General features: G+C 44.6%; 1 protein-coding gene across 1 annotated transcript in view; it reads left to right on the top strand.

Moving 5' to 3' along the window:
* Positions 1-718: 718 nt before the first annotated feature.
* Positions 719-27,342, top strand: part of ATL3 (atlastin GTPase 3) — a 37,438-nt gene continuing 10,814 nt past the window's right edge. Inside the window, exons 1-8 of the mRNA XM_017882647.1 lie at positions 719-840; positions 13,067-13,281; positions 13,416-13,559; positions 20,092-20,196; positions 20,684-20,734; positions 23,497-23,553; positions 24,240-24,332; positions 25,381-25,519. Coding sequence (XP_017738136.1) covers positions 795-840; positions 13,067-13,281; positions 13,416-13,559; positions 20,092-20,196; positions 20,684-20,734; positions 23,497-23,553; positions 24,240-24,332; positions 25,381-25,519 — 850 coding nt within the window. The 5' untranslated portion in view covers positions 719-794. The remainder of the gene's footprint in view (positions 841-13,066; positions 13,282-13,415; positions 13,560-20,091; positions 20,197-20,683; positions 20,735-23,496; positions 23,554-24,239; positions 24,333-25,380; positions 25,520-27,342) is intronic.

Here is a 27,342-nt window from a genome sequence, read left to right as displayed (position 1 = left end):
CACCGCGCCCGACCGGACTTCTCACATTAGCTATCAGAGCGGTGATGGTGCGCATCTGCCATGGCCAGGGACAGGAACATAGGGAGATGACAGTAAAGGTGGTAATGAAGTCACGGCCACCTGCTCTTATGAAGTCAAAATCATTAAAGACCCAGTGACGTTGATGCCATCCAGGATTGAGACCTCTCTTCTGCCCATCTGTGGTCACGGGCCTAGTTAAACACCCAAGCCGTCACCCACACTGGGGGTTCCAGGAAAAAGCCTCGGCCTGGGGCCTGGTCTGCACGCTAGGCGCGGGCCGCGGCTCGCTGGAGGAGTCGAGCCAGCCCGCCCCTTCTCGCACGGCCTGCTGGGAGTTGTAGTTCAGTCGTCGGAGAACCGCGCCAAGTCCCGCCCCAGATGAGTGCGCAGTATGGGGACCGCCGGCCGGGACCCAGTGAGCGCGGGACTACAATTCCCAAAGGAGCGTAGCAGCCGACGCCCCGCCAAAAGGTAGCCGGCGGCTCGCTTCGCGCACACACGCGGCGGGCGGTGGCGGGATTCTGCCGCGTGCGCTTTCCCGCCCCGCCTCGCCTCGCCTCGTCCTGCGTTCGTCACGCCTCTGTCTGTCCGTTGGGCCACGCCGACCGCCCTACGCTCGCTCCGTCGCGGCTCCGCGCGCCCCACCTTCTCGCTAGTTTTTTCTAGAGCACAGGCTCCGCCCGTTTCCCGCTTCCAGGGCCCGGTTCTTTCCCGCCCCCACCCGTCTTTCTCCTCTGCACCCCTACTGCTTCTGCTTTGAAGGCGGAGGCTCCATGTTGTCCCCTCAGCGAGTGGCAGCAGCTGCCTCGAGAGGAGCAGGTGAGGCGCCGATTTTCCCCGGATCGCCCCGCGGTCACCCCCTCCGCCCTCCCAGCTGTAGCTCTGAGAAGAACCCCCGCCCGCGCCGCCGCCCTTCCTCGTCCCGGGGCTCGGACCGCGCGTCCCTCGCCGGGGTCCCTTGGCTTCCCAGTTTGTTGCCGGGGGCTCCTCTTCGGGCCCGGCTGGTCAAGCGAGGGCGGCGCCTTCCTTAGCTTTCGGCTGGGGGGGGCCGCCGTCAGGGCTCGGGCCGGGGCGCCTCCTGGGGCTTTTCCAGCTCCTCCTCTGGGCTGCAGCTGCCTCTGGGCTGCAGCTGCCCCTGGGCGGCCCGAGGGCCGGTGGTCCCCGTGGGCGGTGTCCGGAGCTTTCGGCTCCGCAGAGCCCCGCCCTGGGCAGAGCCGGGCGCCACGGGGCGCTGCCCCTCCGTGCCTGGGCACTCAGCGCCCTCTCGGGTCGGGAAGTCGGGGCCCGGATGGAGCGGGAAGGTGGATGCTGGTTTATTTGGCCTTTCTGGAAGTGCAGGAAGGCTGCGAAGTGTCTTGGAAGCTTTATGTTTAGCCTAACGACCTTGAGGCACTCACCACAAGTATTAGGAAAGTTGGTTTTCAACCCACACTTAACGCTGTAAAGAATTGGCCTAAATTGGTTTTTAGTAAGTTAGTGCATTTGGCACGGTACGTTGTTCTTTTCCTTTCCTGAATACATGAAATGTAGTGAAAGTATTAAGTAAAAACCAAATAAGGAGTCACCGTGTATTCATGGATCTGATTTAGTCTGTCATTTTACTTGGCTTTATTCTAGTGTAATGTGTGTGCTGTTGAAATGACCGTTTCACTTGCGAAATCGAAGGGCAAAAAGGAAAAGAACAGTGAAGAATTTTTAAATAAGTCTCAGTTCTCAAATTCAAATATGAGGCAATGCAACGTTTTGTGAAAGTCTTAGAATTACGGACCAAAAATGTACGATTTCACATATTGGCTTACTTTTGGAGATTTAAGAAGCATAACCTACGAAGTACTAATCCCTGTAAAGAATTTAGCATTGCAACATAGGTACTGAAATTCAAATTACTGCCTTTTCTTCCCCCGGTTCCCACAGAGATTAGCTTGTACTCCAGAAATTCCTGTTGCCACTTTAACACCTGAGAACAATTTGTTGAGAAGGATCTCAGTATTGCAGTAGTCCAGCACATTATTTTATTTTATTATTGTTTTTTGAGACAGAGTTTCGCTCTTGTCACCCAGGCTGGAGTGCAATGGCGCGATCTCGGCCGACTGCAGCCTCTACTTCCTGGGTTCAAGCAATTCTCTTGCCTCAGCCTCCCGAGTAGCTGGGATTACAGGCGTCCTCCACCGTGCGCGGCTATGTTTTTTTTTTTTTTTTTTGAGACGGAGTTTCGTTTTTGCTACCTAGGCTGGAGTGCAGTGGCACAGTCTTGGCTCACTGCACCCTTCGCCTCCTGGGTTCAAGCAATTCTCCTGCGTCAGCCTCCCCACTAGTGGGATTATAGACATCCGGCACCAGGCCCGGCTAATTTTTTGTATTTTTAATAGAGACGGGGTTTCACCATGTTGGCCAGGCTGGTCTTGAACTCCTGACCTCAGGTGATCCACCCGCCTCGGCCTCCCAAAGTGCTGGGATTACAGGCGTGAGCCACTGTGCCGGACCCATTATTTTGTTAGCCACAGTTTACTACCTCATTGTAGTAGAATTCATGAAATAGGAGAAATAACAAGAGGATAGATGTGCTGATGTGACTAGCTTAATTTTCTTTTTCCTTTTCTTGTTTTTGGTTAGACGGAGTTTTGCTCTTTTGCCTAGGCTGGAGTGCAATGGCGCGATCTCTGCTCATTGTAACCTCCGCCTCCCAGGTTCAAGCGATTCTCCTGCCTCAGCCTCCCAGGTAGCTGGGATTACAAGCGCCCACCATCGTGCCCGGGTAATTTTTGTATTTTTAGTAGGGAGGGTTTCACCATGTTGGCCAGGCTGGTCTTGAACTCCTGACCTCAGGTGATCCGTCCAGCTCGGCCTCCCAAAGTGCTGGGATTGCAGGTGTGAGCCACCGCGCCTGGCCCAGTTGCGTGGTATTTCGACTGTTAGAACACGTTAGATATATTTCACAGTTGAATTATGTTAACAGATGAGAAGATAGGCTTTCCTGGTATAGTAGGTGCTAATTAGGAAATCCTTACTTGGGCGGGAGCTGTGGCTTACTCCTGTAATCCCAGCATTTTGGGAGCTGAGGCAGGTGAATAACCTGAGGTCAGGAGTTCAAGACCAGCCTGGCCAACATGATGAGACCGGCCCTCCTCCCCCCTCCCCCCGGTGAAAAAGTTAAAAAAGAGCCAAGGTGGTGTTGCAGGCCTGTAGTTCTGGCTACTCAGGAGGCTGAGGTGAGAGGATGGAGTGAGCCTAGGAAGCTGGCTGCAGTGAGCCTTCTTTTTTGTTTTTTGTTTTTTTTGCGGTGAGCCTTGTTCTTGCCACTGCACTCCAGCCTAGGCAACAGACTGAGACCTTGTCTCAAAAAAAAAAAGGAACACAGCTAATTAAAACCTTTGGTGGCATTCTTATGCTTAGGAAAGAGATACAAAATTGTTGTTGAGCTCATTCTATTAGAAAGATTGTTTTTCCTCCGCTTGTGGTATAGCCTGGCATCATTTTCAGATTCAGCCCTCTCCTTGGATTTTCTGAATCTTCAGTACCGTTTAGTCACAGATAATTTTTGTAAATGTATGAAGCATTACACAATCCTTAGTCAACAAAAAAAAATATGGTTTTGTTCAGCCTTCGGTGCTAAGGCGAAAAGATTTTCTACAACAGACAAATATAAAATTTGCCCAGTATTCTGGTTAATTGGATTTAAATAGTACTTTCACCGAAACAGCCTTAAGCATATTGCAGTGTATCTACTGGTGCAATCACTGCCTTAAGACAAAACGGTATGTAGAAGCTCCCACCCCTCCACCACCCAGAAGGAGCCACACCCAGCAGTTCTGGAGTTGGCTAAGGTGTTAGTATACTTATCTTGCCTGTGATGATGTTTTCTCTGGTTTTGTCTGTTGGTTAGAAACCTTAAAGACTGGCAGCAAGAACAAGGCATGAAAATGGTATGCCTCTGTTTTGGGTGTGTTGCTCTTGCCCTTTAGAGAATATGATATTTTATAAGGAGACTAGAAAACTCAGATCATAACTTTACCCTGAGTCATACATGAATCTACTCAGCAAAGTGTTTCTGTGACTGGTTACTTTGTTTTCAGAACTCTTTGAATGGTAAGGATGAGTGCCAAGACTGGCTCTACTCAGTGGTTCTTAACCTACGGTAATATTGCCTCTTCCTGCCCCTGGAGCATTTGGCAATGGCTGGAGACATTTTTTGGGTGTTAGAACCTGTTGTGGGGAATGTTACTGGTATCTAGTAGGTAGAGTCGAGGTATGCTGCTCAATAGCCTGTAGTGCGTAGGATAGTCCCCCACAACAGTTGTGCAGCCCTGGTGTCAATATGTCGGTAGTGCCGAGGTTGAGAAACCCTAGTCTACACTGTCAGTTTTTTGTTTGTTTGTTTTTTTTTTTGAGGCAGAGTCTCGCTCTGTCACCCAGGCTGGAGTGCAATGGTACGATCTCGGCTCACTGCAACCTCCGTCTCCCAAGTTCAAGCGATTCTCCTGTTTCAACCTCCGGAATAGCTGGGACTACAGTCATGCACCACCACTCTTGGCCAATTTTTTTGTATTTTTAGTAGAGACAGGGTCCACCATATCGGTCAGGCTGGTCTCAAACTCCTGGCCGCAAATGATCCATCTGCCTTGGCCTCCAAAGTGGTGGGTTTACAGGTGTGAGCCACTGCACCCGGCCCACTTCTCAGGAATCCTAAACTCTTGGGAGGCTGAGGTGGGAGAATCACTTGAACCTGGGAGATGGAGGTTGCAGTGAGCAGGGATGATGCCACTGCTCACCAGCCTGGGCAACAGAGCAAGAATCTGTCTCCAAAAAAAAAAAAAAACAACCTTCTAATTATTATACAAAGATTTTCAACATTTTCTACATACTTGAATTGATGACTGATAGAATATTATCATGAACTGTTTACAACAATGGAGTAGTGCCCATTATCTGAGGGGAATACATTGTAAGGCCCCCAGTGGATGCCTGAAACTGCTGATGGCACTGAGCCCTGTATATACTATGTTGATGGATGAGAAGGCTACTAAGTAACTAATGGGCATGGTAGTGTATAAAGTGTGGACATTTTGGAAAAAGGAATGATTCATGTCCCAGGCAGGATAGCACAAGATTTCATCATGGTACTTAGAACTGCATTGCAATCTTAAGACTTATGAATTGTTTATTTCTGGAATTTTAAACATAGGTTGTAAAGTCACATAAATACATATGAATGACAGATGTGACTGTGGTCCAGCTGCAGCTTTGTGTCTGTGCAAAAATACCGCATGTTATCCATATTCATGCAATGTGATATAGCATTAACTGTTGTTGCAGTGTGCAGAATTAGACCTTGGAAAATAATTGCTTCTCTAAAGGGACAAGGCATGTAAGGTTGCCACGTACAGCTATTTTTAGTACCCTCCCGGCAGACTAGATCTCCAGAGTTTAAGATTTCTGACAAGTGGACTGGGCACGGTGGCTCACACCTATAATCCCAGCACTTTGAGAGTCTGAGGTGGGAAGATTACCTGATCACACAGTGCACGATCCATCCCCTTCAGCCTCCCAAAGTGCTGGGATTACAGGCATGAGCCACCGCACCTGGCTAGCACTTGACTCATTTTACTGATGAAACTGAAAACTAGACATGTCCAGGATCACACAGGTTGTTAGTGGTAGAGCTAGAACAGGAACTTGTGTTTTGAGTCCTAAATTCATTTATTTCCACAGGTTAATTCTGAGAGTAAGCAGGTGAATCTATCCCTTAGGCAGTTGTACATTTAGACTAAATGCAGGTTAGAGATCTGTGAAGTTGTATCATCCAAATAGAGGGTAGGCTGGGCACGGTGGCTCACGCCTGTAATCCAGCACTTTGGGAGGCTGAGGCGGGTGGATCACCTGAGGTCAGGAGTTCGAGGCCAGCCTGGCCAAGGTGGTGAAATGCCACCTCTACTAAAAATAAATCAGGTATGGTGGCGGGTGCCTGTAATCCCAGCTACTCAGGAGGCTGAGGCAGGAGAATCGCTTGAACCCAGGAGGCAGAGGTTGCAGTGAGATGATATTGGGAGGCTGAGGTGGGAGGATTGCCTGAGCCCCGTAGGTCCAGGCTGCAGTGAACCATGATTGCACCACTGCTCCTTTAGCCTGTGCAACAGAGTGAGACCCAGCCTTAAAAAAGGTGTAATATATAAGCAGTTCCGTTTAACTTGCATTATTGGTGGTGTGTACAGCTCAAAATAATTCTTCCTTTTTTTTTTTTTTTTTAGACGGAGTCTTGCTCTGTTGCCCAGGCTGGAGTGCAGTGGCCGGATCTCAGCTCACTGCAAGCTCCGCCTCCCGGGTTCACGCTATTCTCCTGCCTCAGCCTCTGGAGTAGCTGGGACTACAGGCGTCCGCCACCTTGCCCTGCTAGTTTTTTTGTATTTTTTAGTAGAGACGGGGTTTCACCATGTTAGCCAGGATGGGCTTGATCTCCTGACCTCGTGATCTGCCCGTCTCGGCCTCCCAAAGTGCTGGGATCACAGGCTTGAGCCACCACGCCCGGCAATTCTTCCTTATATAGGCCCAAATCCAAGGAGCACTGTCAGTGAACAACATCTTTTTTTTTTTTTTTGAGACAGGGTCTTGCTCTGTTCCCCTGATTGGAGTGCAGTGGTTGACTCACTGCAACCTCTGCCTCCCAGATTCAAGTGATACCAAGTAGCTGGGATTACAGGCGCTTTACTCCATGCCTGGTTATTTTTTGTATTTTTAGTAGAGATGGGGTTTCTCCCTGTTGCCCAGGCTGGCCTCGAACTCCTGTTCTCAGGTGATCCGCCTGTCTTGGCCTCCCAAAAGTGCTAGGATTATAGGCGGGACTTCCCATGCCTGGCCAACAAGATCTTTTTAATCTGGTGGATGTTGATAATCATGCTTTTATTACTGGTTTGAAGAGAAATGCAGAATCACCCCAGCTTTTCCAACTAAACAGAGCCTGGTTCCCTTCCTTTATTCTTGGGTACTGTGCTACAGGGAGAGGAAGAGATGAGTGAGGGCTTTTCCCCCACCAGCTGTCCTCAGTAGTCTTCAGCTTCTCTTGAATTGCAGTTCACCGTACACAACTGTATACATTCTTCTTTTTTTTTTTTTTTGAGATGGAGTCTCAGTCTTTCACCCAGACTGGAGTACAATGGTACAATCTCGGCTCACCGCAACCTCCGCCTCCCGGGGTTCAAGCGATTTTCTTGCCTCAGCCTCCTGAGTAGCTGGGATTACAGGCATGTGCCACCACACCCAGCTAATTTTGTATTTTTAGTAGAGACGGGGTTTCTCCATGTTGGTCAGGGTGGTCTCGAGCTCCTGACCTCAGGTGATCTGCCCGCCTCAGCCTTCCAGTGTTGGGATTTACAGGCGTGAGCCACCGTGCCCAGCCTCAACTGTATACATTCTTATCATTGGATTATCCCATCTTGTAACCACATAATTTTTACCTTCCGTGTCTACTGCTCTACCAATGCCACTTGCATACTTTGGGTTGTAACCTTCAACTGCATCATGGTACATGTCATTCATTCATTTTACAGTAGTTTGTTGGCCGGGAGCAGTGGCTCACGCCTGTAATCCCAGCACTTTGGGAGGCTGAGGCAGGCGGATCGCAAGGTCAGGAGTTTTAGACCAGCCTGGCCAATATGGCGAAACCCTGTCTCTACTAAAAATACAAAAATTAGCCAAGCGTGGAGGCACATGCCTGTGGTCCTAGCTGCTCAGGAGGCTGAGGCAGAGGAGTCGCTTGAACCCGGGAGGCGGAGGTTGTGGTAACCTGAGATTGCACCACTGCACTCCAGCCTGGGCAACAGCGAGACTCCGTTTCAAAAAAAAAAAAAATACAATAGTTTATTGTATGTGCTGTGTGTCATTACATTCACATTGCTCAGTACACTTTTTTTTTTTTTGAGACAGTTTCGCTCTGTCGCCCAGGCTGGAGTGCAATGGCACAATCTTGGCTCACAGCAACCTCTGCCTCCTGGGTTCAAGCTATTCTCCTGCCTCAGCCTGCCGAGTAGCTGGGATTACAGGCGCCTACCACCACGCCCAGCTAATTTTTTATATTTTTGGTAGAGACAGGGTTTCACCGTGTTGTCCAGGGTGGTCTTGAACTCCTGACCTCAAGTGACCCACCTGCCTCGGCCGCCCAAAGTGCTGGGATTACAGGCGTGAGCCACCGTGGCTGGCCTTGCTCAGTAAACTTTTAGTAGTGACATAGATAAAGCAAAACTGGTATGATGAACTTAATTGTAAAGTCCTAGAAGACTGTTGTGTCGGCTACTAGGCTTGGCTGTATTTGGCAGAGCCTCCAAATAAGTGATTTAAGCAAGGTAGGCATTTATTTTTCTTTCACATAGAAGTGAACCAGTATGGCAGTTCTGCTACTTGAAATCTGACCTCTCTTGTTTCTCCAGCATTCCTGGGGTGTTGCCCTCGTATGCCTGGCGCAAGGTGATTCACTCCCACTTTTACATCCAGCCAGCAAGCAGGGGGAAAACGCCTGATCTGGAAGTTGTGTGCGTCTGTCATTTCCAGTCACTTCCCATTGGTCAGAATTTAGTCACCTGGTCATATCCTAGCTATAAATTTGGGTTGGAAATGTCTTTCTTCTGGGTAGTTGTATGTCCAGCTAAAAATCTATTATATAGCAGGAGGGAGAAATTAATATTGGGGGAACAACCAGACATCTCTGTCACAATCGAGACTTTGTTTTGTCTTTCTTTGAGTGCTACACAGTACTTAACACTGTGGCTTTATCCCTGAAGTCTGAGTAAATTCTTCTCATTAGTTCTTTGTGTGAAAGACTGAAGGTCTTTGGATCTTGGATTTACCTGCTGCTGGGACAATAACCCCAAGAGATTATTCCCAGAAATGTTTCCTTTTTAATCCAGGCAATAACAGGATAGAAAAGTATTAGTATACATTGATTACAATGATAGCATGACATTTAACCTATATTTATAACTTGTTTCCTAATAGTCTGTAAAAACTTAAAAAGGAGGAAGAAGCCAGGCACAGTGGCTATCATTGACATCCACGGTGGCCTATCATCCCAGCATTCTGGGAGGCTGAGGTGAGAGGATCACTAGAGCCCAGGAGTTTGAGACTAATGTGGGCCACATGAGACCCCCGTCTCTACAAAAAAATTAAAAAATTAGCCAGTGATGGTGGCATACACCTATAGTCCCAGCTACTCTGGCAGCTGAGGTGGGAGAATCACTTGAACCCAGGAGTTTGAGACTGCAGTAGGGCAGGATTGTACCACTGCATTCCAGCCTGGGTGCCGGAGCAAGATACTATCTCAAAAAAAAAAAAAAAAAAGTGCGAAGAACCCTTTTGTTGCTATCTGATACTATAAATGTAAAAAGTGAGCAGCAATTCCAGTGGCTTAAAGGGGAGAGAGTCTTGCAGTCAAACCGTTTTGTCTTCTTTGCCTGCCATGATCGTGTAGCTCTCAGTGCTGGTTAGACAAAGTCATTTTGGAACCATCTTTGTGATTTTGGCCATGTCTGCCTGTCAGTACTAAGCTTTACTTAATATGTCTCCTTAGGTCTACTTTAAATTCACTTCTTGGCCGGGTAAGGTGTCACTGTGATTTTGGCCATATCTGCCTGTCAGTACTAAGCTTTACTTAATATGTCTCCTCAAGTCTACTTTAGATGACTTTTGACTGAGTATGGTGTAGCTGTAATCCCAGCACTTTGGGAGGTTGAGACAGGTGGATTAAGCTCAGGAGTTCAAGATGGTCCTGGGCAACATGGTGAAACCCCATCTCTCCAAAAATAACAAAAATTAGCTGGGTATGGTGATGAATGCCTGTAGTCCCAGCTACTTGGGAGGCTGAGGTGGGAGGATGACTTGAACCGGAGAGGCGGAGGGTGCAATGAGCCGAGATCATGCCACTGCGCTCCATCCTGGGTGATAGAGCCAGACCTTGTCTTAAATAAATAAACAGACTTGTTAAATTTAGCATCTTTCTAAAGAATAATTTATTAAAATACAGATTTGTTGTTTTAAACTATACATTAAAATGCATAATTATTAAAATTACTATGTCCTTTTAACTACCTAAAAACATCTTTAATAGCAGTGACACATACTCACACTTAGGGAAATAGTTCTTTATTCATTCCTTAGGGGCCCCACTGGTAGTTTTTTGTAAACTTCCCGTAAGTCTACAGCTACTGAGTGGCTCTGAATTTCTTTCTTTCTTTCTTCTTTTTTTTTTTTGAGATGGAGTCTCGCTCTGAAATCTAGGCTGGAGTGCAGTGGCATGATCTTGGCTCACTGCAACCTCCACCATGCAGGTTCAGGCAGTTCTCCTGCTTCAGCCTCTGGAGTAGCTGGGATTACAGGCACCCCCCACCACCCCTGGCTAATTTTTAGTAGAGACAGACTTTCACCATTGTTGGACCAGATTGGTCTTGAATTCTTGACCTCAGGTGACCTACCCGCCTTGGCCCCCAAAGTGCTGGGATTACAGGCGTGAGCCACCACGCATGGCCTGAATGAATTTCTTTTTTGCTTTCTTTTCTTTTCTTTTTTTTTTTTTCTTTTTTTGAGACGGAGTCTCACTCTTTCTCCCAGGCTGGAGTGCAGTGGTGCAATCTCGGCTCACCACAACCTCCACCTCCTGGGTTCAAAGGATTCTCCTGCCTCAGCCTCCTGAGTAGCTGGGATTACAAGCGTGCACCACCACGCCTGGCTAATTTTGTATTTTTAGTAGAGACGAGGTTTCTCCATGTTGGTCAGGCTGGTCTGGAACTCACGACCTCAGGTGATCTGCCCGCCTCGGCCTCCCAAAGTGCTGGGATTGCACAGGTGAGCCACCGCGTCCGGCCCCTTGCCTTCCCTTCCCTTCCCTCCCCTCTTCCCTTCGCTCTTCCCTTCTCAAGACAGTCTCTCGCTATATTGGCCAAGTTGGTCTTGAACTTCTGGCCTCAAGCAGTCCTCCCATCTCAGCTTCTCTAAGTGCTAGGATTACAGGCGTGGACGCTGTGGCTGACCTGAATTTCAAATTAATTATCTTTGTGCTTTGGTAGGGAAACTCTGGTAAGGAAAGTATAATACTAGTTAGTGCTTATTTTGAACTACAGAATTAATTACTTCTAAAACTTTTTGAGTTATTACTAGTGATATGCAAAACACAACCACCTAAAGATCTTTTTGAGCTTATTTCTAGGAACTGTTGGGCAACATGCTGAACCTTCATAAGCCTTCATTTCCTTTTTTTTTTTTTTTTTGAGACCTCTCTGTCACCTAGGCTGGAGTGCAGTGGCGCGATCACGGCTCACTGCAGCTTCTGCCTCCCAGTTCAAGCAATTCTCCTCCCTCAGCCTCTTGAGTAGCTGGGACCACAGGCGTGTGTCACCATGCCTGGCTAATTTTTTTTTTTTTTTTTTTTTGTATTTTTAGTAGAGACAGGGCTTTACGATGTTGGCCAGGCTGGTTTTGGACTCCTGACCTCAAGTGATCAGCCTGCCTTGGCCTCCCAAAGTGCTGGGATTGTAAGTGTGAACCACTGAGCCTGGCCATTTCCTTCTTTTTAAAATGGAGCAATATTATTTACATCAGAGTTGTTCTGAGGATTAAATATATAGAAAGCTTAGCAGTGGTAAACACACTATTATTGATAGACATTGTTTTATTTCCACTTTTGGACTGTTTTGAGTAAAGCTGATAGGAACTTTCTGTTTTTGAGACAGAGTCTTGCAATATTGTCCAGGTTGGTCTTGAACTCCTGGGCCCAAGTAATCCTCCTGCCTCAGCTCTCCAAGTAGCTGGGATTACATGTGCGATCCACCACGCCCAGCTCAACATTCTTGTATATGTGTTTTTTGGTGGACGTAGGCATTCATTTCTCTTAGGTGTATAACTTGGTGTATTCCTTGGAGTAGAATTGCTGGATCACAGATACATTTAATTTTTGTGGATAGTGCCAAACAGTTTTTTGAAGTGGCCTTAGTATTTTGTGCTCCTATCAGAATGTGTGAGAATTCCAGTTGCTTCATACCCTGTCCCACAGTTGATATTGTCAGTCTTTTAAATTTTAGCCATTCTGATGGGCAGGTAGTGGTATCTTATTGTGGTTTTAATTTACATTTCCCTGTTAAGTTATGATATGGAAGTACCTTTTAATAGGATTTGTATATCTTTTCCTTGCAAAGTGCCTGTTATTTTTTCTTATGGATTGCTATGTTGATGCTGGATGTGGGTCCTTTGGAAATAGATATTATGAATATTCTTCCCTAGCCTGTGACTTGCATTTTTACTTATTGAAGTCTTTAAATGAACATAATTTTTAATTTTAATGAAGTCTGTGTTGTCATTTTATTTTCTTTTATGGCTAGTACTTTTTTTCTTTGAGACAGGGTCTTATCTGTTGCCCAGGTGGGAGTGCATTGGTATGATCTCAGCTCACTGCAACCTCTGCGTCCCAGGTTCAAGTTATTCTCATGCCTCTGCCTCCCGAGTAGCTAGGACTTACAGGTGTGTGCCACCACACCTGGCTGATTTTTGTATTTGTTGGTAGAGATGGGGTTTCGTCATGTTGGCCAGGCTGGTCTTGAACTCCTGACCTCAAGTGATCCACCCACCTCGACTTCCCAAAGTGCTGAGATTACAGGGGCGAACCACCGTGCCCTGCCCTTTTATGGTTAGTACTTTTGTGTCTGTTTTTTATTTCTTTTAGTTTTGTCACCCAGGTTGGAGTACAGTGGTGTGATCATAGCTCATTGCAACCTCAAACCCCTGGGCTCAAGCAGTCTTCCTGCCTCAGCCTCTGAATAGCTAGGACTACAGGTGTACACCACACCTGGCTAATTTTTTAAGTTTCATAGCGCTGGGTTTCACTGTTTCCCAGGCTCCTCTCAAACTCCTGGCCTCAAGTAATCTTTCTGCTTTGGTTTCCCAAAGTGCTGTGATTATAGGCATGAGCCACTGAGCCTGACCCTGTCCCCTGTTTAAGAAGTTTTTGTTTTCCCCATATTCAAAAACGTTTTAAATATTTGACACTAATTTTTTTTTCTCTACATGAACATAGGTGATGCCATGGAGAGCAGCAAGCCTGGTCCAGTGCAGGTGGTTTTGGTTCAGAAAGATCAACATTCCTTTGAGCTAGATGAGAAGGCCTTGGCCAGCATCCTCTTGCAGGACCACATCCGAGATCTTGATGTGGTGGTGGTTTCAGTGGCTGGTGCCTTCCGAAAGGGCAAGTCCTTCATTCTGGATTTTATGCTACGATACTTATATTCTCAGGTAAGATAGAATTATTTTATTTCAAGTAAAAAGTGAGACTTTTAATGTCCAGAAAAGCAAAATAAGCTCATAGATTATCCTTGGTGCAGAAAATTTTTAATTTAAGATTTAATGGAGATTTCTTACTTCTGTAGAAGGAAAGTGGCCATTCAAATTGGTTGGGTGACCCAGAAGAACCGTTAACAGGATTTTCATGGAGAGGGGGATCTGATCCGGAAACCACTGGGATTCAGATCTGGAGTGAAGTTTTCACTGTGGAGAAGCCAGGTGGGAAGAAGGTAAGGATGAAAATGACCTTACAGATTAACAACAGCAGCGACAACAAAATATGAACTTCAGCATGTACTGTGTTAACCCAATTAAAAACCTTTTATCAAAGAATTTAAAATGGGTAAAGTAAGAAAAGTTAAAAAGTCCCTGTTTTGTCCTGAAATTTTAGTCTATTGTGGATAAATAGGATTTTCTGACACAGATATGAGAAGTTGTAGCTCTGATATCTAGCTGTAGTCTCCTTGGTCTGCTGATTGCTTTATTTTAATTTTCTTTTCTGGAAAAACATTTTTACTAAAAGCTATACAGACTTTCTCCTTTGCACCTAGCAGTACTTTATGTAGTATTGCTTAGGGCCATGTAGCATTTTAAGATGCAATTTAAAAATATTAATCTGTTGTTGACTCTGTTAATTCCTATTTCAACATGTGCTTCCTTGAACAATTCAGGATACAACTTATTGTGTATGACAACTTTCCTTCACACACTATTTTTGTGGGTGTGTGTATATCTGACTTGGGGAGAATTTAAAAAACACATAGCATTTTAATTTGTTTGAAACAGACCTTCTGCCTGTTACATTTTGTGCTCTTAGCCAATTAAAGAAGCCAATGGCGGCCGGGTGCGGTGGTTCACATGCCTGTAATCCCAGCACTTTGGGAGGCCAAGGTGGGCAGATCACAAGGTTAGGAGTTTGAGACCAGCCTGGCCATCATAGTGAAACCCTGTCTCTACTAAAAATACAAAAAATTAGCTGGGTGGGTGGGCGCCTTTTCAATAAAAGGAAGGAAGACGTGAAAACAACTTTTTATTAAAGCGAATGATTTAAATTAATACATATTGATTGTTTTTAAGATTCTTAAATAAAATGCATGAATATAGTTTAAAAGGTCAAATACTACTGTAAGGCTTCTAACAGAAAGCAACTGTCATGTGTGTTATTCTCCTCTCTGCCCAGTTTTCACTTCTCAGAGGCTGATGCTCTTATGTGTTACCACTTCTGTTCTTTATTTCCTTACTCCTGTATGGGTGGCACAGACCTGGCCGTTGTTGTTCTGGGAGTTGAGCAGGGAAATGGCATTGGGGATCTCACTGTTCAGAAGGTGGGCATTCACTATCCCCCAGCTGTCAGTAGGGCTTCTTACCCACAGTCTCATCCATGCCTTATAAGCTATGGGCATAGAGCCTCTCCACAGATTTCTTTGTAAGGATTGGGAGGGGTAAGTCATGTGTTTCTTTTTTTTCTTATTTTTTTTTTTTTGAGACGGAGTCTCGCTCTGTCGCCCAGGCTGGAGTACAGTGGCCGGATCTCAGCTCACTGCAAGCTCCGCCTCCCGGGTTTACGCCATTCTCCTGCCTCAGCCTCCCGAGTAGCTGGGACTACAGGCGCCCGTTACCTCGCCCGGCTAGCTTTTGTATTTTTTAGTAGAGACGGGGTTTCACCATGTTAGCCAGGATGGTCTCGATCTCCTGACCTCGTGATCCGCCCGTCTCGGCCTCCCAAAGTGCTGGGATTACAGGCTTGAGCCACCGCGCCCGGCCAGTCATGTGTTTCTTATACAGACTTTCATCCATCACTTCTGTTTTTAGCCCAGTCCTATAAGCATGCCCTCATGCCTGTTTGTGCTTTTTTTTTTTTTTTTTTTTTTTTTGAGACGTAGTCCCACTCTGTTGCTCAGGCTGGAGTGCAGTGGCACCATATTGGTCACTACAATCGCTGCCTCCCAGGTTCAAACAATTCTCCTGCCTCAGCCTCCTGAGTAGCTGGGACTACAGGCGCACACCATCATGCCTGGCTAATTTTTGTATTTTTAGTAGAGACAGAGTTTCACAATGTTGGCCAGGCTGGTCTGGAACTCCTGACCTTGTGATCTGCCTGTGTCGGCCTACCAAAGTGCTGGGATTATAGGGGTGAGCCACCACGCCAGGCCACCTTTGATATTTTGAAGCGCTGGTCTGTTGGTACTGAATTCTTTTAGCTTTCATACATCTGAAAAATCTTTATTTTGCCTTTGTTTTGGAAAACATTTACTCTTAGTATAGAGTTCTAGGCCAAAGTATTTTTCTCAGTACTTCAAAAGTATTCCCCCTTTGCCTTTTCGCTAACATTGTTTCTTTTCTTTTTTGTGTTTTGAAAGGGAATCTTGCTCTGTTGCCCAGGCTAGAGTGCAGTGGTGGGATCTTGGCTCACTGCAACTTCCGCCTCCCAGATTCAAGCAATTCTTCTGTCTCAGCCTTCCGAGTAGCTGGGACTACAGGCGTGCACCACCACGCCCGGCTAATTTTTGTATTTTTAGTAGAGATAGGGTTTCACCATATTGGTCAGGCTGATCTTGAACTCCTGATCCCAGGTTATTTACCTGCCTGTGCTTCCCAAAGTGCTGGGATTACAAGCATGAGCCACTGTACCCAGCCTGCTGACATTGTTTCTGACAAGAAATACACTGTTATTCTTATTTTTGTTCTTTTGTACCTAATAAGACTTTTTTGTCTGGTTGCTTTTTTTCTTTAAATTAAAAAAAGTTTTTTTTCGTGGGTACATAGGTATATATATTTATGGGGTATGTCTGGTTGCTTTTAAGATTTTGTCACTGTTTTTGAGCAAATTATGATGTGTTTTGATGTAGTTCATGTTTTTCGTATATGGGTTTTATTGAGCTTCTTGAATCTGCAGATTTATAATTTTTATCAAATTTGGACATTTTAAGGTTATTACGTCTTCAAATTTTTTTGGTCTTATTCCCTTTGGCGACTGCTATTACATGTGCCTCTTGCTGCTTGAAGTTGTTCCACAGCTGACTGACGCTTTGTTCATTTAAAATTCTTCAGGCCGGGCGCGGTGGCTCACGCCTGTAATCCCAGCACTTTGGGAGGCCGAGGAGGGCAGATCACAAGGTCAGGAGATCGAGACCATCCTGGCTAAAACGGTGAAACCCCGTCTCTACTAAAAGTACAAAAAATTAGCTGGGCAGGGTGGCGGGCGCCTGTAGTCCCAGCTACTCGGGAGGCTGAAGCAGGAGAATGGCATGAACCCAAGAGGCGGAGCTTGCAGTGAGCTGAGATCACGCCACTGAACTCCAGCCTGGGCAACAGTGCAAGACTCTGTCTCAAAAAAAAATAAAATAAATAAAATAAAATTCTTTGGCCAAGCGCGGTGGCACACATCTGTAATCCCACACTTTGGGAGACCGAGGTGGGTGGATCACCTGAGGTCAGAGGTTTGACACCAGCCTGACCAACTGAAAACCCGTCTCTACTAAATACAAAAAATTAGCTGGGTATGGTGGGTCATGCCTGTAATCCCAGCTACTTGGGAGGCTGAGGCAGGAGAATCGCTTGAACCCTGGAGGTGGAGGTTGCAGTGAGCCAAGATCACGCCATTGTACTCCCACCCGGGCAACAAGAGCTAAACTCCATGTGAAAAAAAAAAAAAAAAGGCCAGGCACGGTGGCTCATGCCTGTATTCCCAGCACTTTGGGAGGCTGAGGTGAGCAGATCACCTCAGGTCAGGAGTTTGGGACCAGCCTGGCCAACATAGTGAAACCCTGTCTCTACTAAAAATACAAACATTAGCTGGGCGTGGTGGTGCCCACCTGTAATCACAGCTACTTGGGAGGCTAAGGCAGGAGAATTGCTGGAACCTGGGTGGCGGAGATTGCAGTGAGCCAAGATTGTGGCACTGCACACTTAGCCTGGGCAACAGAGCGAGACTCCATCTCAAAAAAAAAAAAAAAAAAAAAAAAAAGAGTTTTTTTGTTTTTTTTTTGTTTTGAGATGGAGTCTCGCTCTGTTGCCCAGGCTGGGAGTACAATGGCGTGATCTTGGCTCACTGCAACCTCTGCCCGCCAGGTTCTCATGTCTCAGCTTCCCGAGTAGCTGGGATTACAGGTGTGCACCACCCTGCCCGGCTAATATTTGTATTTTTAGTGGAGACAGCATTTTACCAAGTTGACCAGGCTGGTCTCAAACTCCTGACCTCAGGTGATCCTTCCCCCTTGGCCTCCCAAAATGTTGGGATTACAGGCATGAGCCACCGTGCCTGGCCTTTTTCTCTGTTTTCTTGTGGAGCATTTCTAGGTCTTCAAGTTCACTAATCTTTTAGAACCTGCTATTAATCAGGTCCAGTGTATTTTTCATTTCAGACATTGTAATTTTCATCTCTAGCAGTTAAATTTAGGACTTTTTAGTATTTTTTTTTCGTTTACTTGATTCAGTTTCTGCATCCACTTTTAGTATCTTTTATGTCACCACTTTTTGAATATATGAAGTAAAGTTATACAGAGTACTGTTTTTTTTTTTTTTTTTTTTTTGAGACAGAGTCTTGCTCTCTAACCCAGGCTGGAGTGCAGTAGTGCCATCTCGGCTCGCTGCAACCTCTGCCTCCTGGGTTCAAGCGATTCTCCTGCCTCAGCCTCCCGAGTAGCTGGGATTACAGGCATGTGCCATCATACCCGGCTATTTTTTGTATTTTTAGTAGAGACGGGGCTTCACCATGTTAGCCAGGCTAGTCTTGAACTCCTGGCCATAGGCAATCCACCTACCTCAGCCTCCCAAAGTGCTGGGATTACAGGTGTGAGCCACCATGCCCAGCCCTGAATATTGTTTTAAAGTTGTTTTTGGCCAGGCCAGCTACAAAAATTAGCTGGGCGTGGTGGTGGGCTTCTGTAGTCCCAGCTACTCGAGAGGCTGAGGAAAGAGAATTGCTTGAACCCGGGAGGTGGAGGTTGTGGTGAGCTGATATCGCTCCACTGCACTCCAGTCTGGGCGGCAGAGCAAGACTGTCTCAAAAAAAAAAAAAGTTGTTTTCTGTTAATTTTAATATCTATGTTAGTTCTGAGTCAGTTTTGGTTGATTTTTCCCTTCATTTGGGTTATATTTTTCTGCTTCTTGTATGTCTGCAAATTTTGATAGGATGTAGGCTTGTGGATTTTCCCTTGTTGGGTGCTGGTTATTTTTGCATTCCTATAAAATATCTAGCTGTATTCTGAGAGGTAGTTAAGTAATTTGGAAACTTGTTTTTTTCTGTTCTTGCTGTTTAGGTTTGTTAAATGGAACCAGAGAGTGTTGGTAGTTATTCCTCATTACTGAGGCAAGACTCTGAGTACTTTTCCTAATTCCGCTTGAATTATGAGGTTTTTGTAGTCTGGCTGGAGGGAACAGGCATTATTCCTGAACTTGTGTGAGCACTGGAGATGGTTCACTCTCAGTCTTTTCAGTGGCTCCCTGTTCAGCCTCAGGCAGTTTTCCTTATACACATGCACTGATCAGTAGTTAGCTGAACACTTGTTGGGGAACCCTCTGCAGATCCCTGGGGTTCTTTATCTCTGTAACTTTTTCCTCTTAGGTACTTTGTGAATTCTAGTAGCTTTGGTCTCCCTGACTCTCCTGCTTTGTCTCTTCAACTCAGGGTTGTCTGGTTCTGCTTCGGTTCCCCCTCCCTGTGCCTTGACCAGTGAGCTGGGGCAATTCTGGACCTTACCTCATCTGTTTCTCTTCCTTCGGGGATCATTATTCTTCACTACTTAATGTCCAGTGCCTGGTAGACTGTTGTTTCATAAGTTTTGTCTGTTCCGTTTTGGCTTCAGGTGGGAGGGTACATTCTGTCTCTCTTACTCCGTTTTGACTGGAAGTGGAAGGTCCAACCTTTTCATTTTAGAGATGCTGTGCTAAAAAGACCCAGTGAAGTTAAGCTAGTTACTGTTAGTATTGGCATTCTAAGGTTCTATGACTTTAAATTCAGTGTTAGTTTTCGTCTCATGCCTTCTTTCTACATTTTTTGTAACGTGTGGTAGATGTTAATATTTTTTTTTTTGGAGACAGGGTCTTGCTCTGTCACCCAGGCTGGAGTGCAGTGGTGGGATCTCTGTTCACTGCAACCTCCACCTCCCAGGTTCAAGTGATTCTCATGCCTCAGTCTCCTGAGTTGTTGGGACTACAGGTGCGCTCCACACCTGGCTGATTTTTGTATTTTTGTAGAGATGGGGTCTCACCATGTTGGCTAGGCTGGTCTCGAACTCCTGACCTCAGGCAATATGCCTGCTTTGGCCTCCCAAAATGCTGAGATAACAGGTGTGAGCCACGGTGCCCAGCCTTATAATTTGTTTTTTTTTTTTTTTTTTGAGACGGAGTCTCGCTCTGTCGCCCAGGCTGGAGTGCAGTGGCCGGATCGCAGCTCACTGCAAGCTCTGCCTTCCAGGTTTACGCCATTCTTCTGCCTCAGCCTCCCGAGTAGCTGGGACTACAGGCGCCCGCCACCTTGCCCGGCTAGTTTTTTGTACTTTTTTTAGTGGAGATGGGGTTTCACCGTGTTAGCCAGGAGGGTCTCGATCTCCTGACCTCGTGATCCGCCCGTCTCGGCCTCCCAAAGTGCTGGGATTACAGACTTGAGACACCGCGCCCGGCCGTACCTAAATAGTTGTACAGAACCTACAAGCGGGTGCTTAAGGGTCACGTAAATATTACCTGTACTTTTCCATTTCTCCTTTACATTTTCCTCCTTCTTAGTTTAATCTCTTTTGTTTGTATTTTCCTTTTTTTTAGGTTGCAGTTGTTCTGATGGATACCCAGGGGGCATTTGACAGCCAGTCAACTGTGAAAGACTGTGCTACCATCTTTGCTCTAAGCACTATGACTAGTTCTGTTCAGGTAAAAACCACTTGACTCGGAAAAAAGCTTGCAAAGGAAATAAGATAAAGGGAGGAAATACAGTTTTGATTATTCTGTTAACAGAATTTCTGTGATGATATGTAAATATTTTAAAACTGTAGATTCAGTTAAACTCTTAAAAGTTTGAGAAGGAGCCAAAGAATTTTTCCTCTTTGGTCATAATTATATATAATGTGTTCCAAGAAAAGTCCAAAAAATGGAAATTTATATCTATTACATCATATAGGAAGTATAGATTTGATAAGAACTTAGGAAAACTATATTTTAAACTGTAAAGGAAGAATTTTTGATTTCAACCTTATGTGCATAGTTTTCCAAAAGACAGATCATATTACTGTTTGAACAGTCCTCATGTTCTTATAGGCAAGTCTTTTAATTGTTCAAAGCTTCTGTCAGCCCTTTAGGCTTATTTGGGATTTGTTTGAAGTAAGCCAGAATAGTATCAATCTGGATTTTTGTTTTCTAGATTTATAATTTATCCCAGAACATTCAAGAAGATGATCTTCAACAGCTGCAGGTATATGTTTCTCATAACAATTTTAACAACATATTATTTAAAAGTTTAAAGATAAAGAAAATTTTACGACTGAGTAGTTTTAGCAAAAGATTGAAATGTAGAGGAAGGTTTTTGGTTCATAGTAATTCTATACTATGTATATCCATTGGTGGGGTGGAGCAGGGGCAGTTCGGGAAGGCCTTAATGATTTGAGCAGAGAATGAAAGAAAGTGGGCAAGTGAGTCCTTCAGATCCATTTGGGTGGAAAACTGTTACAGCAGAGGAGCAGCTGCTGGAAGACAGACCCTGCGGGGAGTGTGCTTGGCAAGATCAAGGAATGACAAGGAGGCCCGTGGGTAGGATTGGAGACTGTGACAGGAAGGGGCTAAGTGATGAAGTCAGAGAGGCAGTGAGGTCCCACTCATGCTGGGTCTTTTCTCTGGGGAAGGTGGGAGCCATGGGAGGGTCATCAGCAATGATGTTATCTGACATGTTGTAAAGGGATCATTCTGGCTGCCATGTTCAGAATAGATTTTTTTTTTTGAGACGAAGTCTTGCTCTTGTCCCCAGGCTGGAGTGCAATGGTGCAATCTTGGCTCACTACAAGCTGGGGTTACAGACAGGTGTGTGCCACCACACCTGGCTGATTTTTGTAATAGAGACGGGATTTCACCATGTCAGTCAGCCTGGTCTCAAACTGTTGACCTCGTGATCCGCCAGCCTCGGTCTCCCAAAGTGCTGGGATTACAGGCGTGAGCCACCGCGCCTGGCCTATTTTTTTCTCCTTTTTTATAGCCGCAGTTCTTACCTGTTTTTCCCACAAAATGCTCTTTCATGAGTATTTGAAATTGCATCCAGGGTTGGATGCAATTCCTGGTATATTGCTCTAATGCTACTTCTCCCACTGACATTCGAGAAAGCATCAGAATGTGAGTGAGTAAGGGTGTCATTATTATAGGGATTACCTTGAATTAGTTCTATTTTATATTTATTTAAAAAAACAAGGAAATTTCCTCCTAAACCTCGGTCCTTAATGTTGCTTATGGCAATTGCCTGTACTTCATAATTGGTAGTTCTATACCAGTGCCATGGCTCAGTGGTTGAGAGCTGTTGCTCTGTAAAACTTCCATCACAACTTGAGTTGGTCACCCTTTCACCTGAAATTTATTCCTTTCTAAGCTCCTTCCTGTTAAACCATTTTTGCACTTTTCCTTTTTTTTTTTTTTTTTTTTTTTGTTTTGAGACGGAGTCTCGCTCTGCGCCCGGCTGGAGTGCAAATGGCCGATCTCAGCTCACTGCAAGCTCCCTCCCGGTGTTTACGCCATTCTCCTGCCCTTCAGAAAAAACCTCCCGAGTAGCTGGGGCATACAGAAACAGACCGCCACCTCGCCAACGAAGCTAGTATTATTATGTATATATTTTAAGTAGAGAACGGAACAAAGTAAATTTCACCGTGTTAGCAGGATAGGTCTCGGATCTCTTGACCTCGTGATCCGCCCGGTCTCGGCCTCCGCAGAAAGTGCTGGGATTACAGGCTTGAGCCACCGCACCCGGCCATTTACTTTTAAACTTTGTTTTGTTATGATTTTAGTGAGGCTTCTTGAAGAAATAGAGGTAAATATACATGTAAACCTTAACCTTAAAGAATTTAGTCATTTGAATGGTATAAATATTATAGATCTAATACTTTTCTTGCTGCTGGAAATCCAGTAGTGCACAAAACAGAGAAATATTCCTGCCCTCATGGAGTTTAAATGCTAGTAGAAAGACAGATGCAAATCAAGACAAGAAGAGGTATAGTACATTAGATAATGATAAATGTTAAGAAAAAAATTTTTAAGGCCGGGCGTGGTGGCTCATGCCTGTAATCTCAGCACTTTGAGAGGCCAAGGCGGGTGGATCACCTGGGGTCAGGAGTTCGAGACCAGCCTGACCAGCATGGAGAAACCCCTTCTCTACTAAAAATACAAAATTAGCTGGGCGTGGTGGCACATGCCTGTAATCCCAGCTACTCAGGAGGCTGAGTCAGGAGAATAGCTTGAACCCAGGAGGCGGAGGTTGCGGTGAGCCACGCGCCATCACACTCCAGCCTGGGCAACAAGAGCACAGAGCACAACTCTGTCTCAAAAAAAAAAAAAAAAAATGTTTTTTAAAGACACGAAGTAGGAAATATTATTGGCAAACTTGTAATCTTTTTAGGTAGATGGCCATGGAAGGCGTCACTGAGAAGGAGCCATTTGAAAGACCTTAAGAAGTGAGGGAGCAGATCATGAGGATATTTGGGAGAAGAACTTACAGTTAGTGGGAGGAGCCAGTATGAAGGTCCTAAGGCAGCAGTGTGTCCTGTATGTTTGAATAACAGGAAGGAGGGCTAGTGTGGCAGCATCACACTGTAAGGACTGGCTTTAATACTGAATGAAGTTGTAGGGTTTTGAGCAAAGCCATGATATGATCTGACTAACCATATTATAACAGAGTCAATGTGGTTGCTGTATTGAGAATAACCCATAGGGAGTCACGAGCTGAGGCAGTTAGGAGGCTATTGCAGTATTCCAAGCCACATGGAAATAGTGAGTGGCTGGATTCTGGATTTGCTGATGATGTGGGATGTGGGATGTGAGCAGGGAATAACCAAGATGATTTTAAGGTTCATGACTCCTGTGGGCTTTTGAAACTGTAGAACCCTGGTATCAATATAAATATAATGAATACTTTACTAAAAAAAGCCATAGAACTATTTTAAGTAATTTTGCTTTACAAACCATAATGCTTCTTTTTTAAAGCTCTTCACAGAATACGGTCGTCTGGCAATGGATGAAATTTTCCAAAAGCCTTTCCAGGTTAGAATATTTATTTTAAATATAATTCATATATTTGTTTTTGTTCATAGATCAGCAAACTACAGCTCATAGGCCAAATCTAGCCTGCCACCTGTTTTATGACTGTGAGCTAAGAATGGTTTTACATTTTAAATGGTTGAAAAAAATGAGCAATACTATTTTATGACATGGAAATTATCTGAAATTCAAATGTCAGTGTCTATAGATAAAATTTTAGTGGAACACAGCCATGCTCATTTGTCTTTGTACTGTCTGTGACTGCTTTCCTGCTACAATGGCAGAGTTGAGTAATTACTTAAAAAATAAACTCTCTGGGTTGGGCATTTTGGCTTACGCCTGTAATCCCAGCACTTTGAGAGGCCAAGGCAGGCAGATCACCTAAGGTCAAGAGTTCGAGACCAACTTGGCCAACATGGAATCTGTCTCTACTAAAAATACAAAAATTAGCTGGCGTGGTGGTGGCGGGTGCCTGTAATCTCAGCTACTCAGGAGGCTAAGGCGGGAGAGTTGCTTGAGCCTGGTAGGCCCAACCTCTTAAAAAAAAAAGAAAGAAAAAAAAGTAAATCCTTCAGTACATATCTTTACCCCCTTTTTAGAAGCTGGTATTATGCAAAGACGTATTGCAGTTGTTCTCTTGAAAATGTGTTTATGCATGTTAAAATATGTTCTGCTCGTTCCTTAAATAGACACTGATGTTTTTGGTTAGAGATTGGAGTTTCCCTTATGAATACAGCTACGGACTCCAAGGAGGAATGGCATTTTTGGATAAGCGTTTACAGGTAAGTGGGACTATAATCTTCTGAGGAATTATCTCAAAGTGGTGATAGCTTTCTCATTTGCCTTTGGCTATTGTGTTTAAAGCAATTATTGAAAATGATATTGAGTACATTAACTATATATGAATCTTAATGCAAGCTAATATTTATTCCTGATAAGATTAAAGAACCTGTATATACAATGCACAGGAACTGTAGAAGAAAACTCTGGGCCAGTGCCCAAGCTTTGATTATAATTTCCATTTTACATTTTAAACCAAGTTCTATATGTGTCTCTAGAAGTCACACTCAGAATCTTAGTTATGTTATTCTTATTCAAAGTTTTTACTTATTTTGGGATAAACAGGCTTAAGCTGTTCCCCCAAACCAAAACACAGGAATCCTTTGTCTGTCACTACTAATTGGTTAGATCCTTCTTCCTCTGCACAAACTATCCCTTATGTAATACTCTTTTATTTTTTATTTTTTTTTATTTTTTCTCTTTTTCGAGACGGACTTCTCGCTCTGTCACCCAGGCTGGAGTGCTTGGGCCGGATCTCAGCCACCTGCAAGCTCCGCCTCGCCCGCGCGTTCCGCCATCTTCCTCCTGTCTCAGCGTGCGCGGGTCGCCTGGGACATACGCGCGCCGCCGAACGCCGAAGGTCGCCGGGGAGAAATATTCTTTTGTAGTTTTCCAAGATAGAGAGGGATATTTCACCATGATATAAGACCAGGATAGAGACATCGATACACATGACATACGTGAATCCGCAAACACTCAGGAGACTCCACCAGATAGACATGGAGATATCAGGCTGAGCTACACCAGCGTCCGAAGCCAATACAATACTCTTTTAAAGAAATTCTTCCGCACCTGATTTGTTAGCTATAGGAGTCAAGCCATGGGTAATCAGATTTGTGTGTTTGTTTCTTAGGGTTCTGAGTTTTCTCATTTGGCCACTATGATCCATCAGAGTGGAGGAGTCTTCTTACCTTTATCCTTATACTAGTTGTCCCTAGTAAAGAAAACCAAAGGACTTTTGGTTGGTAAATTGTTGGTCTTCATTGGCAGGTGAAGGAACATCAACATGAAGAAATTCAGAATGTTCGAAATCACATTCACTCATGTTTCTCGGATGTCACCTGCTTTCTCTTACCACATCCAGGACTCCAGGTGGCCACAAGCCCTGACTTTGACGGGAAATTAAAAGGTGTGTTCCAAGTGTTACTTTAAATATGTGATTTGATCTTTGGAATTAAAAATAATGAATCACTTACAAATCAAGTGAATGCTTAAGAAAAATGGTGTGCTGTCTTAGAGTAGTATTTAAAGTCTAGTTCAGATTTTGCTCCTGACTTAATGCACCCATCAGAATTAGTTTGCCTTGACTTCTCCACCTGTAATGGTGGTGTTCATATCCATTAGTAGTCTTTCTAAGAGACTCGTTATGGTTCTTGGTTTATAAGAGATACAAATATTAAATAAAGGAAGACTAAACATTAGTCAGCTAATATTAAGTAAAATTAACTTCCCAAGGGAAGGCAGCGTGATGCATGGCAGAGCCATTATTTTCATCTTATTTGTGATTATAGCAAAACCTGATGCTGGGTCATGTGCTAATGTCAGGAAGTGCTAACTAAGTGGTAGGTGAGAGGAATTGTAGTTGGGACTCTTGGGCTCCATTATCTTATTTTTGTTCCTTTTTCATTAAGGCCTTGAGTCACTGAATGGCTGGCCCTTGATTTACACATGTGTTAAACTGAGCACTTGTTTTTTTTTTTTTTTTTTGAGACGGAGTCTCGCTCTGTCACCCGGGCTGTAGTGCAGTGGCCGGATCTCAGCTCACTGCAAGCTCCGCCTCCCGAGTTTATGCCATTCTCCTGCCTCAGCCTCCCGAGTAGCTGGGACTACAGGCGTCCACCACCTCGCCCGGCTAGTTTTTTTGTATTTTTTTAGTAGAGATGGGGTTTCACCATGTTAGCCAGGATGGTCTCGATCTCCTGACCTCGTGATCTGCTCGTCTCGGCCTCCCAAAGTGCTGGGATTACAGGCTTGAGCCACCGCGCCCGGCCTGAGCACTTGTTAATAAGCTTATCCGAGTCTCTCAGATTGCTGGTAATGTTTGCAACACTATGCTAGGTAGTTTGATACTTATGCTCCCAGTAATTCCATGAAGTTGATGTAATTTCCTTTATCTTATACATGAGGAAAATGGCAAAAATAGTTAAGGAAAAGGAGGAAAGTTAAGTAATTTGCTCAAATTGCTCTGCTAGTAAGTAAGTGGTAAGGCGCAGATCTGCATCCAAGTTCTTGTTGCTCCAAACCCATACTGGGCTAAAATAGGGGTTCTTCTGTTATATGGAGGAAATCATTTAGAGGATATGTACTGTTTAGTTACTACTAAAAGGTTTTAAAGTGAATGGTTTTCATAGCCTTATATTAAATATAAAGTGCATCATTTTCAACCTATTTGATTTAGTTGATCCAAGAAAATGAACGTTCAGCTCAAGATTTTCATTCCAGCTGGTCTTAATATTGCAAAGAAACTGAGTTAAAAGAGACTTAACCTTTACCTTTTATTTGTCACTTCTCTGATATTTTTACATGGTTGGCAGCTTTCCTGAGGAGGAGACTTCCCTGGCCTGTTTCATGGCAATTGAAAGATCTAAGATTATTGCTTTGGGAGAGAAATCTGCTTGGCAAGCACTGGACCTAGAATCTTTTATCTGAAAAGCAGTTTCAAGGGAGTTTTCAGAGCTGAGTAGGGAGAGAAAGTTGAGTGTGTGTGTGTGTGTGTGTGTGTGTGTGTCTCTAGGTAATATATTGTTTAGGATTATAATGCTCCATTATTAGTTGTACTTTTACCAACCTGAACTCGGATTTGTTCATCACTGATGGGAATGTGTCCAGTGGAATTCTTAAATGGAGGTGTTAGGAGAGGGTGAATTAGAGTGACTCCTAGTGATTATCCAGTATAAACACACACAAATGGCATTCTTCCATAGTTTCAGTTTTAATATTCCAATGCATTGC

Source organism: Rhinopithecus bieti, unplaced genomic scaffold, assembly GCF_001698545.2.
Source record: "Rhinopithecus bieti isolate Rb0 unplaced genomic scaffold, ASM169854v2 scaffold_13271, whole genome shotgun sequence".
NCBI classification, from domain to species: domain Eukaryota; kingdom Metazoa; phylum Chordata; class Mammalia; order Primates; family Cercopithecidae; genus Rhinopithecus; species Rhinopithecus bieti.
Note: the sequence above shows the minus strand (reverse complement) of the source record. Positions and strands in the feature narration are given on the sequence as shown.